This window comes from Hippoglossus stenolepis, chromosome 12 (assembly GCF_022539355.2).
Source record: "Hippoglossus stenolepis isolate QCI-W04-F060 chromosome 12, HSTE1.2, whole genome shotgun sequence".
In the NCBI taxonomy this organism is placed as follows: domain Eukaryota; kingdom Metazoa; phylum Chordata; class Actinopteri; order Pleuronectiformes; family Pleuronectidae; genus Hippoglossus; species Hippoglossus stenolepis.
In genome coordinates, this window is record NC_061494.1 from 21705425 (window position 1) to 21718369 (window position 12945).

The 12945-nt window shown below is 42.1% G+C and overlaps 1 protein-coding gene across 6 annotated transcripts in view; it reads left to right on the forward strand.

Annotated features, from left to right (window-relative positions):
• The window catches only part of itsn1 (intersectin 1 (SH3 domain protein)), a 38474-nt gene extending 26324 nt beyond the window's left edge, over window positions 1-12150 (forward strand). For all 6 annotated transcript variants that reach the window (XM_035172622.2, XM_035172624.2, XM_035172625.2 and 3 more), the window contains 15 exons: window positions 5298-5419; window positions 5598-5704; window positions 6029-6130; window positions 6225-6306; window positions 6479-6577; window positions 6865-6948; window positions 7043-7126; window positions 7293-7424; window positions 7517-7597; window positions 7768-7889; window positions 7998-8080; window positions 8297-8380; window positions 8478-8542; window positions 8885-8993; window positions 9086-12150. In XM_035172622.2, coding sequence (XP_035028513.2) covers window positions 5298-5419; window positions 5598-5704; window positions 6029-6130; window positions 6225-6306; window positions 6479-6577; window positions 6865-6948; window positions 7043-7126; window positions 7293-7424; window positions 7517-7597; window positions 7768-7889; window positions 7998-8080; window positions 8297-8380; window positions 8478-8542; window positions 8885-8993; window positions 9086-9234 — 1505 coding nt within the window. In that variant the 3' untranslated portion in view covers window positions 9235-12150. The remainder of the gene's footprint in view (window positions 1-5297; window positions 5420-5597; window positions 5705-6028; window positions 6131-6224; window positions 6307-6478; window positions 6578-6864; window positions 6949-7042; window positions 7127-7292; window positions 7425-7516; window positions 7598-7767; window positions 7890-7997; window positions 8081-8296; window positions 8381-8477; window positions 8543-8884; window positions 8994-9085) is intronic.
• The last annotated feature ends 795 nt before the right edge of the window (window positions 12151-12945 follow it).

The following is a 12945-nucleotide window of genomic DNA, read 5'->3' on the forward strand; positions in this document are numbered from 1 at the left end:
TGAATTTCTTCAAAACACACAATGTGTGTGATATCGAACAAACGGTGAACATGATAAGAAGTTTCTCTAAATGCTCATGTCAGTGATTATTAATCAATTATTGATTCATAAGTTGATGGTTAAACAACTTCAAACAGATGATCAGGATGTTTTTTGCAGCACAAACCGAGGACCGTTATTTAGATATTTGAATTATATGTCAGTTTAATACATTGAGGGCTTCTCATGAAACACATTTTGAACTTTTGATCAATCTGGTGTCTTTTCAGCTCAGTGCGTAAACAGCACGTCTGCTACGACCCTTTAAATCCACAGTTTAATTCAACTTCCTGCTGACGCGTCACCTGCTCTAGATCCTCTGCTTCTACGCTAGATTAGACCACACCTCCACACTCTCTGTCTTGCTGCACGCCCCGCCCACCTAGCACCCGATTGGTTGTTGTTGTTGGTGTTGTTGTTTTGTTTAGTTGTTTTTGTTGATGTTGTTGTTGTCGTCCTCTCTCTAGGATCATATCATTACCCAGAACCCCCCTCTCCTCAAAGCCCTCAAAGAGACCCACTAGGCCACGCCCACTAGGCCACTCAACCAATGGGACAGCTCCAAGAGGTCACATGACCCGGAAATGGCGACTCTCCACCAATAGAAGCCAGAGAGAGAGACAGACAGACTGTAACGTTAAAGCGCCCTCTGGTGGCGAGAACTCTGTCTATGCATGGCTCTGACTGGACTTGGCCAAACTCTGTTTATCTGAGGCTCTGGCTCCAAACAGCACTGTTCAACAGGAGGGAGATCAATAGTCAGGACTCCTCTCGAACTCTCCTCTCCTCCTCCTCCTCCTCCTCCTCCTCTTTCTTCCTCTTCTGTTTCCCCTTCTTTTCTTTTCTGGCTCCCTGTCTCTGTCGGTTAAAAGGTGCTAAGTTGAGGAGGGAAGGAAGAAAGGAGGAGAGGAAAAGAGGAGACGAGACTATTGATCTCCTTTCTCCCAGATTGGACTGATGTTTTAACTGTATACACACTCACACACACACACACGAACACACACACATGAACACACACATTAACATACATGAACACACACGTTAGCTCGTTAAGTGGATAGTGGGTCATTTTGTGGCTTCATGGGAGAATCTGTCATTAGCTTCAGCTCATCCCTCCCCCTTTTTTTTTTTAAAACCACGCTCCCATTGGTTCAGCAGCGTCATTCAACCTGTCAGTCACAAGTGCTGGCCCCGCCCCCACACTAACCCCTCCCCCTCCCACAGCTTCACAGAACGACCCACTATCTGCCGGAGGACGAGTCTCAATAAAGTCTTTCACTCTCCTCTCGTCACATCTCCTCACCTCCTCTCTTCCTTAATGCCAAAGACTCCTTCCTCCTGCTTCCTCGTCTCCTCTCTCCTTCTTCCTCCCTCTCATGCACACACTCTAATGAAGGACAGGAGAGGAGAGAAAGAATTGAGACACGTCCAGTAGCAGTCACAGGCTTTTTAACTTCACGTCCCCGCCGCTGCTGCCGCTGCTGCTGCCGCTGCTGTTCCCCTCTATGGTGTCACAGTCTCCTCTCGTCTTTCTGTGCTCGGCGAGGAGGCATAGAAGGGAGCGAGCAGCTGGAATGGGACGCGGCCCGTAGCTCAGGGCTGTAACTGCTTAGCATACGAGCTAACCACACGTCACAAACACAAAATACAATGAGGTACTGAGTTGGGAGCCTGCACATGTCCACACACACACACACACACACACACACACACACACACACACACACACACACACACACAAACACACACAGTGATAATGTTTTAATCCATCGCAGTTTAACACTCTAAATATGTATTAACTTTAAATGATCCGGTTTATGTTCTGTTGTTGTTTTTTTGTTTGTTTGTTTACATGTTTATTGTTTTATCTGTTGCTATGATGATGAGATGCTGTCACACTGTTAAACACACCGACATGACTCGGGACAGATCTGGTACTAAACACGTCGAGGTGGAACGACTTAGGTCATTTCAGGTAAACAAGTAGCTTCACTCGTTTGCTCTCTTGCTCTGATATTTAACAAACAGACCTGAGAGCAGCGGAAATCTTCTCGTCTCAAATATCAAACTACTCCTTTAAACACTTACTCTTTTAATCGTCGCTCTATTTTACAAGCTAGTGAAACTTTTAAGTAGTTTAAACATCATCATGTTAAATCCTTAATACTGTGATTCATGTTATTATCATCACCAAACTTCACGCACGATGATTTAAAGTTCACGTTTGTCCCCCTTCAATGCAAACCTACTGTATGAAACATATCAACAATCATTTGACCCCATTGAAGGAACCTGTGAAGTGTTGAGTTCTGTCCCTGAGGCTCAGGAGTGAATCACACGTGAAGTGATCTCGTACGAGGAGGCGAGAGAGGACGTCACCGCTTGTCGCTGCTCTGTTGCTTTCACGTCACACGTTTGATTCCACGGCGTCTCGTTTACCTGCACCTCACATCAAACATTTATCCATTTGTTTCGCACTGAATAAGACAAACAGAAACACGTCATCTCTACAGAGCCTGAAAACCTCAGCTGTCATATTTAATCCTGTCGTATTAAACAGAAACACACGGCACAGCCTCACTTTCAACTCTCAAACTGTTACCGTGGTTACGCACACCCCCGGTGTAGCTTTGCCGTTTTTTTTCCACACACAGCATTAAAAACCAGCTTTCTCTTTGTTCCCATAGCAACAGATGAGTATTATAGTGGTTGCCATATCAGACTTGTGTGTTTTATTTTATTTGTTGTTTATCCAGATGACAGTATTGTGATTTTAATGTTTACCCTCAGAAACACAAACGATGAACGATTATTGAACTACGCAACGTTTTTATACAACAAGCAATAGAGTTATTATGATGATGATTATTATTATCAACTCGCTTGGATCCTATTGGCTCCTCAGTGTGTCAGTATTGGAGGTGAAGTGCTCTGATTGGTTGATAAGTCAAAGACCATTCGTTGTTGCACAAGCTGACGTTGAAGCCCCCGACCTCAAGATTTACCTTTTTTTTTGTGTGTTTGTTCAGATCCTGGTTTTTCAGGGTCAGAGAATCTTTTATTTCTTTCAGTTTGGTAACCGATGGTCGAGACTTATCACCGTCAGAGCGAGTATTTTAGATTCGAACAGAGAGCGACCTAAACCAGAGCCACGCTGATCCTCTACATTCTCTCATCTGCAGCCGTCGAGTTCAAATCATGAACGCACTCGTCGTGGTTTCAGGTGGAAGCGGGACACACTTTACATTTAGAGCATTTTAACGTTTGTTTTTACCGTTTTTTTTTTTATCAAATCACACGGCTCTGGTTTAGTTCGGTTCGATTAGTAAAGATCTGTATGGACTATGCTTAACCTGATAAATGGGGATTGGTCGATGCTTCTTATAAATAGCAACTCAGATGAATGGATTAACAGCCAAGCCAAATGTAACCAGACTGCTCTTGGTGTCAGTGCGTGCATGAATGAATGAGTGTGTGTGTGTGTGTGAGGGTGAGTAAAGCATGAATGAGCAGTTTCATGGACGTGAATGGTCAGATGGAAACTCATAGGAATAAAAAAGGAAAAATGAATGAATTACATGTACAGAATGTCGTGCTGAGGTTTTACTGATGGAGGTTTTTTCTTTGATGAAGCGGTGAATGGTCCTGATGATTAAACGCTCTGAGACAGACGGCAGTCGACTGGCCTCGTTACTCACTCACACACACACACACACATTTAAGAGGTCGTCACAATGACTTGCATTCATTTCTTTCAAAGTTTTTCCCTGAACCTCGAACTTACCGTAGAACTCTTCTCTTTATGTTAATGTGACGTGTTTGTCCCCAGATAGAAGATGACTCCTCACAAAATGACTATAAACAGATGAATGAAAACTAACATGAGTAATACAAGTACACACACACACTTTCTGTTTATCTAAAAGAATATTTTAAAATACCTACAAATACTAAAGATTTTAACTGCATAAAATATGTTAATAGTGATTCATATTACTTAAAGCTGCAGGAATTAGTGTTTTATATTAACACTGAGTTCATCTGAAAGTGGTGACAGAGGTGACAGACCTGGAGAAAACGAGACAACACACAAACAGTCTGCATGGATATCATGAATTCATCATTTTTAAAAGTCCGTTTGAACTTTTACTGGGTGTTTGTCAACTTGCTGCATTATCCTCAAGTCTCGGAGCCAAAAACTGAAGGACGCCACTTTAAAGTCAGGACAACAGATTTGTCCTTTGTCCAAAAGAACAGAACGATGTTGAAAACCGAACCTCAGCAAAGACCTGTCACATCTTCATTTTAATGTTGTTACTGAGAAATTAACTGATTCCGCAGCAGCTCTTGTTCTGAGCGAAAGGTTTTTAAATATTCTTAAGATGTATTTTTTATATTAACATTTGTTTTGTGTGATTTGAGCAAAAACTGGCTAAAACTGTTCCCTCCGTCCTCTGACTGTTTGTAAATCAATCCATCAATTGATTTTTGTAGCTAATTCTTCTATCCATCAGTTTACTGCTGCTCATCCAGGATGTGTTTCAACATATTTGTAGTATTTTTTATAAACAGCTGCAAAGTGCTGACAAAAATGTGATGTGAAATAAATTTGTAAATAATTCTAGGTCTAGGTTCTAGGTTGATATCTTTAATACTTTGCTCAGTATGAGAGATGAATAGGTCTTACAAGTGGTAAAGATTTTTTAAGTTTTAACTTTGAACCCTGTAGGAACCATGACATTAAAAAAACGCTGCAGATTTACTTAATGTAGCTGAGGTTCGGTGTCAGTCAGCATTAAATCTGAATCAGTTTTATCCAACATCAGTCAGATACATCTTCAAAATCTGACATATATTCAGAAAATGATCTCCCCCTGTTGGTGGAGTGAAATGTTTCACTGCAGTTACATGAAAATATCCAGAGAATATATAAAAGGTTTTTCTGTCCCTGAAGCAAAACAGGAAGCTTTAAATTTAAATCAACAACTACTGATGTAAATACAAACTTTTATCTGACATTTCTGTATCACACAAATGTATCTACACACATATTCTGGAGAACGAGAAACAACACGCACACACACACACACACACACACACACACTCCTCCAGACCCTCACTGTCTGTTCTCAGGTATGTAGCTGCTAGTTAAGTTTTAATGCAGGTATAACATAAATGTTTTTAACTTCTGTGTTTGAGGATGTTTCTTTGACGCCTGTGTTTGTGTGTGTGTCTGTGTGTGTGGGTTTGTGTTTCAGGGTGCGCTGACCTCCACCTGCTGGACATGCTGAGTCCCGTGGAGAGGAAGCGACAGGGCTACATCCACGAGCTGATCGTCACTGAGGAGAACTACGTCAACGACCTGCAGCTCGTCACAGAGGTAGAAGAAGAGCCTCATGCTCACACACACACACACACACATGCTGCAGTTTAACTACACAACACACGATAATTAGATCCTCTGCAAGGAGGTTTAATTTCTCTATTCAATAAAATACCATAAATCAAAACCAACAAATATACAGATTAAATCATTATCACCGTGTGTGTGTGTGTAGATTTTCCAAAAACCTCTGCTGGAGTGCGAGCTGCTGACGGAGAAGGAAGTCGCCATGATCTTCGTCAACTGGAAGGAGCTCATCATGTGCAACATCAAACTGCTCAAGTGAGACGAGAAAACACACAGAGTGACACACACACACACACACACACACCATACAAACAGTATGTTGCTTTATTTCAATCGCATTTTAAACATCACATCAGCCTGAACGCAGTCTTTGAAGGTTTTGCCCTTTTTCACATTTTGATTATTTGGGTTGAAACAGCGATCAACATGTAAGTAGGTTTTGATATTCAGATTTTCATTTAGTATTTGTTTCAGTCGTACACACACCAGACGTCTAGACTTTACTCTGCAGAAGCTTTTAGCTAAAAATGTCACCAGAGACCAAACTCCTCACCCCCCGCCCCCTCGTCTTCCCCTCAGAGCTCTGAGAGTGAGGAAGAAGATGTCAGGAGATCGGATGCCGGTGAAGATGATCGGGGACATCCTGACCAATCAGCTGCCTCACATGCAGCCCTACATCAGGTCCAGCCTCTCATCCGACTGAGTCTTTTCTCTCCACGCGCACAGTTTGATATTAACGTCAGCGATGTCGTCTTTTCTCTGTGTGTGTGTTCAGGTTCTGCTCGTGTCAGCTGAACGGAGCGACGCTGATTCAGCAGAAAACAGACGACAACCCTGAGATCAAAGATTTCCTCAAGGTACAAAACAACGACATCATTATCTGCGTTATTATCTGAGGTCATCATGCAAACAGAAGCTATAATTATACAGTAAGCAGGATGAGGAGGAACCCAGGACTCTGTTTTGTTGTGTAAAATCGGAAGAATCAGTGATTAACCCGTGTTTTTACATGTCTCCTCTCTCTGTCAGAGGTTAGCCATGGACCCCAGGTGCAAGGGGATGCCTCTGTCCAGTTTCCTGCTCAAACCCATGCAGAGAGTCACACGCTACCCGCTCATCATCAAGAACGTATGTGCAGCACACACACAATCATACAATATACATACATGAATATAGACGGGTGACAAATGAAAGGAAAAACAGTACTTAATCTTTGAGTCTCCACTGAAGAGCTGATTCCTGCATCTTCCCTCGTTTGTTGTTTTGATGAAGGTGAAGAGCTCTTCATCATTTTCACAGTGACCCCTCGTTTCCTCTGGTTGAGGCCTTGGGAACTGAGCTGTGTGTAAACTTTTAAAACTACCAGTTAACGTCCAAGTTTGTTCCCTTAATGATTTTTCTGTTATCGATCGCAGACGTTAGAAAACACTCCGGAGTCTCATCCAGACCACAGTCACCTGAAAGCTGCTCTGGAGAAAGCAGAGGAGCTGTGTTCACAGGTGAAACACGCATGTGGTTCACATGTTAACAGGAAACAACGCTACCAGAGTATTTATCAGTTGTGTTGATTTCTCTGCGTTTGTGTGTTTTCAGGTGAACGAGGGCGTCAGAGAGAAAGAAAACTCGGATCGTCTGGAGTGGATTCAGGCTCACGTTCAGTGTGAAGGCCTGTCGGAGGTGACACACACACACACACACACACACACACACACACACACACACACACACACACACACACACAATGAATATTTATCATCATGTTTGACTGTTTATAGACTGAAATATGACTTTGCCTAAATCCTACGATAATAAGTGTTTCTCTCTCTCTGTGTCTGTCGTTCAGCAACTGGTGTTTAACTCGGTCACAAACTGTTTGGGTCCCAGGAAGTTTCTCCACAGCGGGAAACTGTTCAAAGCCAAGAGCAGCAAAGAGCTGTACGGCTTCTTGTTCAACGACTTCCTGCTGCTGACTCAGGTGAGGAGCAGTGTGTGTGTGTGTCTGTCTGTCTGTGTGCTTGTGTGTGTCACTGACAGAACGTCCGTCTTTATCTTTCTCTCTCTCACCAGGTCACCAAACCTCTGGGCTGGTCCGGCTCAGACAAAGTTTTCTCATCAAAAACACACCTGCAGTACCGCATGTACAAGACGGTGAGACCACACAACCTTTTGTAAATGTTTCTCTTTTCATAATTCTTGTCACATTCTGGCAACGTTTTGTGTTTAATTGATCCTTAATTGAATTCTAGTATTAAAATCTGAGTCTGAGACCTGCAGGTCTCATGCTGCCTCAGTGTATTTGATGTAATCGTCTCTTTCAGCCGATCTTCCTGAACGAGGTGTTGGTGAAGCTGCCGACGGATCCGTCAGGAGACGAACCTCTGTTCCACATCTCCCACATCGACAGAGTCTACACGCTCAGAGCCGAGAGCATCAACGAGCGGTGAGACTCAACCTCATCGCTGAGATCTCGAAAACAACAAACAAAAGTTGGCTCCCTATGTCTGTGTTTATTTTCAAATGTAAATGTGTGATTTCTGTGTCGGTGCAGGACAGCGTGGGTTCAGAAAATCAAGGCAGCGTCAGAACTCTTCATCGAGACGGAGAAGAAGAAGAGAGAGAAGGCGTATCTAGGTAACTTTATTTTCTCAGATTGAAGGTTTGTATTAAAGCTGCTGATCCTTAAATAACTTCTCTGTAAAATTAATAAAAGTCCATGAAGTTATTTATTTTTGTTTATAAAATATCATTAAAATCACATTGACCAACAGGGTTTTACTTGTGTGTTCCTCGGTCAAAGTCATTAGAAACACATTTAAATCAGTAACACGTTGTTTCCCTGTGTCTCAGTTCGCTCTCAGAGAGCTACAGGGATCGGTCGGCTGATGGTCAACATCGTGGAGGGAATCGAGCTCAAACCCTGTCGCTCTCACGGTACGCACACACTCCTTTAACTCATGGTCCTTTGACACTGGTTAGGAAAGCCGTGTCGTCCTCAGCTGATAAATTCCTGTTTGTCTCGTCTCTGCAGGTAAAAGTAATCCATACTGTGAGGTGACCATGGGCTCCCAGTGCCATATCACCAAAACATTACAGGTACGACTGTGGGCGAGTTACTGATTACATTGTTGATTCAGAAAGTTTTCTTATGATTTCAAAAAGTTCCTCCTCCTTCACTTTTGGAGTCTGATGAGAGAAAGAAGTCAAAAAATATAATGAGCTCAGTCGAGGCCTATTTCCTAAACATGACATTTTACTTTTTAATGTTTTTAATAATGTTTTAACTTCACATTGAGAAGAGCCTGTTTAACAATGAAAATACATTAATTGATTTATTTCTTAAAGCTTTTATATAAGTCTATAGTTCTCAGTGGTTTAATGGTTTAATGACGTCAGTGTTTGTATCAGATCTTTTCTTGGGCTCTTTTCTCTCTGTAGGACACGTTGAATCCGAAGTGGAACTCCAACTGTCAGTTTTTTATAAAGGACCTGGAGCAGGACGTCCTCTGCGTCACTGTGTTCGAACGAGACCAGTTCTCGCCCGACGGTCGGTGATACTCAGACCCTGATTTATAAGATCTTCCCTCAGATTAAACGTCTTTCTCGGATATTTTCATCGTTGTTGTTTTGTTCCTCCAGACTTCCTGGGCAGGACAGAGATCCGATTGGCTGAAATAAAGAAGGATCAGGGCTCTAAAGGACCAATCACCAAGCGGTTGCTACTGCACGAGGTTCCCACAGGAGAGATTGTCGTCAGGCTGGACCTCCAGCTGTTTGAAGAACCTTAAACCAGAACAGGACCAACATGGACTGGTCTCCAGGGACTGGGGCTGGATTGGACTGGACTGGTCTGGACTTTCTTAGTGCTCAGAGGCTGTTAGGAGGAAGCTGAGGAAACATTTCAATTACTGTCATTTACCAGTTAAATATTAGATTTCTAGTTTCTGAAAAGTCTTAAAAATATTTCGACTCAAACTTCACGTGAGTCTGATACAACAGTGGATTACGATGCAGGCGTCTTTTTGATCCTGCTATTAAATGATGTGTCATTATTTATGCTTATTAGTGCTGGAAACTGTAGCTCAGAAAGTGGACAGTGATTGTCAGTTTGTTTTTAATTATTAATATATGTAAAGTTATATTTGGGGCTTTATTGACAGGACAGTAAACATGAAATGGGGCAAACGCATGCAGCAAAGAGCCGGGTCGGAATCGAACCCACAGCCTCTGGAGGAGGACTCGAGCCTCTGTAATGGTTTTTATTGGGTAATCTACCCCATTAAACCACATTTAACTGGTAAATGCTGCAGAAACTTCATTATAATTATAATATAACATCATAAAAAAACGAACAGCAAGAGAAGAAAATTTTAACTGGATGTAAGAAATTAATATTGTACCTAAACTCGTGTGTCTGCAAGTTCTGAATATCTTAAAATGTACATTCCAGGCCACAAAAGTCTTAAACACTATAAATGTTCATGTCTTAAGTTTTTTTTACTAGTCTTGAGGAGAGTTCCAGTAAGCAGATTCATACTGGGATGAACTTCCCAGTATGAATCTGAACTTCGACGAACTTCCCGAGGCAGCATGAAGGATGTTGCACTTCCAAGAAATTTTAATCCAAGACCTGTGTCAGTTCCAGTCCAGTCCAGTTTAGTCCAGTCCAGTCCAGTCCAGTCCACTTCAGTCCAGTCCAGCTCTGTCGGCCTTCTGTCTGGTTCACGACAGTATTTGATCCAGTCGTCTGTCGGGGATCGGCCGGGTTCCTTTGTGTCATCAGACAGACTCTCCACTGACAATCCCAGCCCTCCTGCTTTGTCCCTACAAACCCCGAAACCCCTGTGTGTGTGTGTGTGTGTGCGTGTGTGTGTGGGGGTGTACGTGTACATGAGTGTGTGTGTGCATGTGTGTGTGAATGCCTGTAAGAGTGTTAAGGTGGACGAGCTAATTAACGGTACGGTTCAGTGTACATTTTATTTTTTATCGTACAACTCTCTCGGAGTCTTAGGGTCGAGTGTCAGCGTCGAGGTTCTGCATGTTAAAGGGACCGTGACATTTTGAATTTATGTACAGGTGCAATGAGAAAAGCTAACAATGCGAATAAGCTAAAACTATAGTAATACACAATACATGACAAGTGTCCGGTGTACATAAATTACAGACATGCCAAAATGTCCCTTTGTATGAATAATAATAATAATAATAACGCTGGTGACGATGTGGCTGACGCAGGGAAACAGGTTTGACAGCTAATTTAAATTGAGGTACTGTAAAGAAGAATGTCTTTGTTTTTATTTGATGTTGAACGCACACAGGGGTTCTAGCTCTAGGTGATTGTTTTGTCACGTGTTTTACCTCTGGTGTTACGTTGCTGCTGTGCGGAGCTGTCACAGTGGCCGTCGCTATGCAGGGAGGGAAATAACCCGACAGTATCCGAGGGGCCCAGAGCCGGATCCATCGGGGGGGCCCTCGAACACGCTATCGGTACCGCAGACGTGTATTTTATAGAAACGGCCTTTCCACACGCTAACCATGAGAAAGCTAAGTGTAGAAATCATTTTACTGTGCGTCGGCACTCCCAGCACTTTCAAAACAGACGCTGTCGCAAACATTAGAGCAGAGGACACTACTAACATCGCACAGCGGCCATTTTGAATACTCAAAGCAGGAAACGTAACCTGGAAGATTAGTAAAAAAAAAAAAGAGGAAGTGATGTTCTTGTTGACAGTAAAAGACCCAAATTCTCTCAGTAGCCTCGACTGGATTTAAAGATGGACGACATGGCATCAGCCCAAAGGTGAAGCCAAATCATCTCGATAGCCCCCTAGTGGCATTTTGAATTTGTTCAAAAAGAGTAATCTTAAAAAAATGTTTACTTGTTTAAATGTTAATCCAGCTTCGTACTCCTGGTGCCTTCATATCCGGTTGTGTTAGCTTGTTTACGAAAGCCTGCTTTCTAGTTCAACACAGAAAAAACAACCAGTCGCTGATTTTAAACGGACAACAAATGTAAGACTTCACTTTTTGCTTTAAGTGTTTATATTCATATCATTTTACTTGATTTCTTTCAAGTACACAAACTCAGGAGTCACTCTGAAGGCAGCGCTAATCCTCCACGCAGACTTTCCCCACCTGAGCGTTCAAAATGGCCGCTGCGCTCGCCAGTCAGACGACAGATAAAATCCCAGTGTGTTCGCTCAGCAGAGTTGTATATATATACGTTAGTTAGCTAGCTACTCGGCCAGTTAGTAAATTTAGCTAGAAGTTTTTAATTTAACGCCACGGTTACAGTCACGCGCTGGATTACCACGGAGACAACCTATAGTTACCTTAGTGACCAGTCACTGTCCAATCAGAGGTCAGCGAGGCCAGGCCGGTCGCAGCATCTTGACAGTGGAGGAAGGTGTGAATGTGTTTCCCCAGATTGAAGCTAACGATGACGATGATGATGATGAAGGTCGTCGTCGACCCTGTACTGTTCTTACTGTTCTACCCGACCTCCTCTCCTCCCTGAACCTAATCCAGTTTGAACCTGTTCTCACTGTCTATCTTCCAGGTTGTGTATAATACTACTGCTAATCTGAGAGTTAATATATGAGCGTGGGGGGGGGGGCGATGGAGACTGCTGTTAATTATCACTGTAGAAGATGATGTACGTTGTTGTCTTTCAATGTTCAGAATAAACTCCAGTTGGACCAAGACGCCGGCTGCTCTGCTTCAGTGATTATTACGTTTATACTCACATGCAGGTGACGTCAGGGAGTTAAATTATAAAGGTCGTGAGATGATTTAAGGAATAAGAAAGAAAACAAACTACTTTTATCTTTTTAAACAAAGTAAAATCCAACAAAATGTTTACAAAAATAACATTGAAAGATGTTTTTTTTCATTTGTGAACGATCAGCATTGTGATTTAAAACTTATTTTGTTGTTTCAATCATTTTCTTAACTAATTTTAAAACATATATACTCATTACCCTCAGCATTTAAACCAGTCGTCTCTTCTTGTAACATTGAGGCAGCTCAATGTTCATAGATTGACTGAAGCAGATATTTTCATGACCTCAACGAGTCAAATTTCAAAATTTAATTTATCTTTACAATGAAATATTAGTTTTAATCCTGCAAAAACAAGAGAAAAGTAAAGCAGCTTTTCTTTTGAACTTGTCTTCTTCACTTCAGTGTTTCCCAGTCAGAGTGAATTCATCCACAGCTCAGACCTGAGTTCTCTCTGCAGCTTAGTGTTGTGCTGCCACATGCCCTGAAGGGGGCGCTGTGTTTGAACGAGCTGCGTCAAAACAAAACACTATGGTCAAAGCATGCGCAAGAAAACCGGAAATTCAACCACGTTGGCCTTCAAAGTAAAAGCATCTTCCATAATCACCTTATTATATTATATTATATCTAATTTTAATTTAATTTATTTTTGTTTTGTTTCATTTCACTTTATTCAAACCGGATTATAAATTGTAGAAAGTCTGGTGAAAAATGTTCGA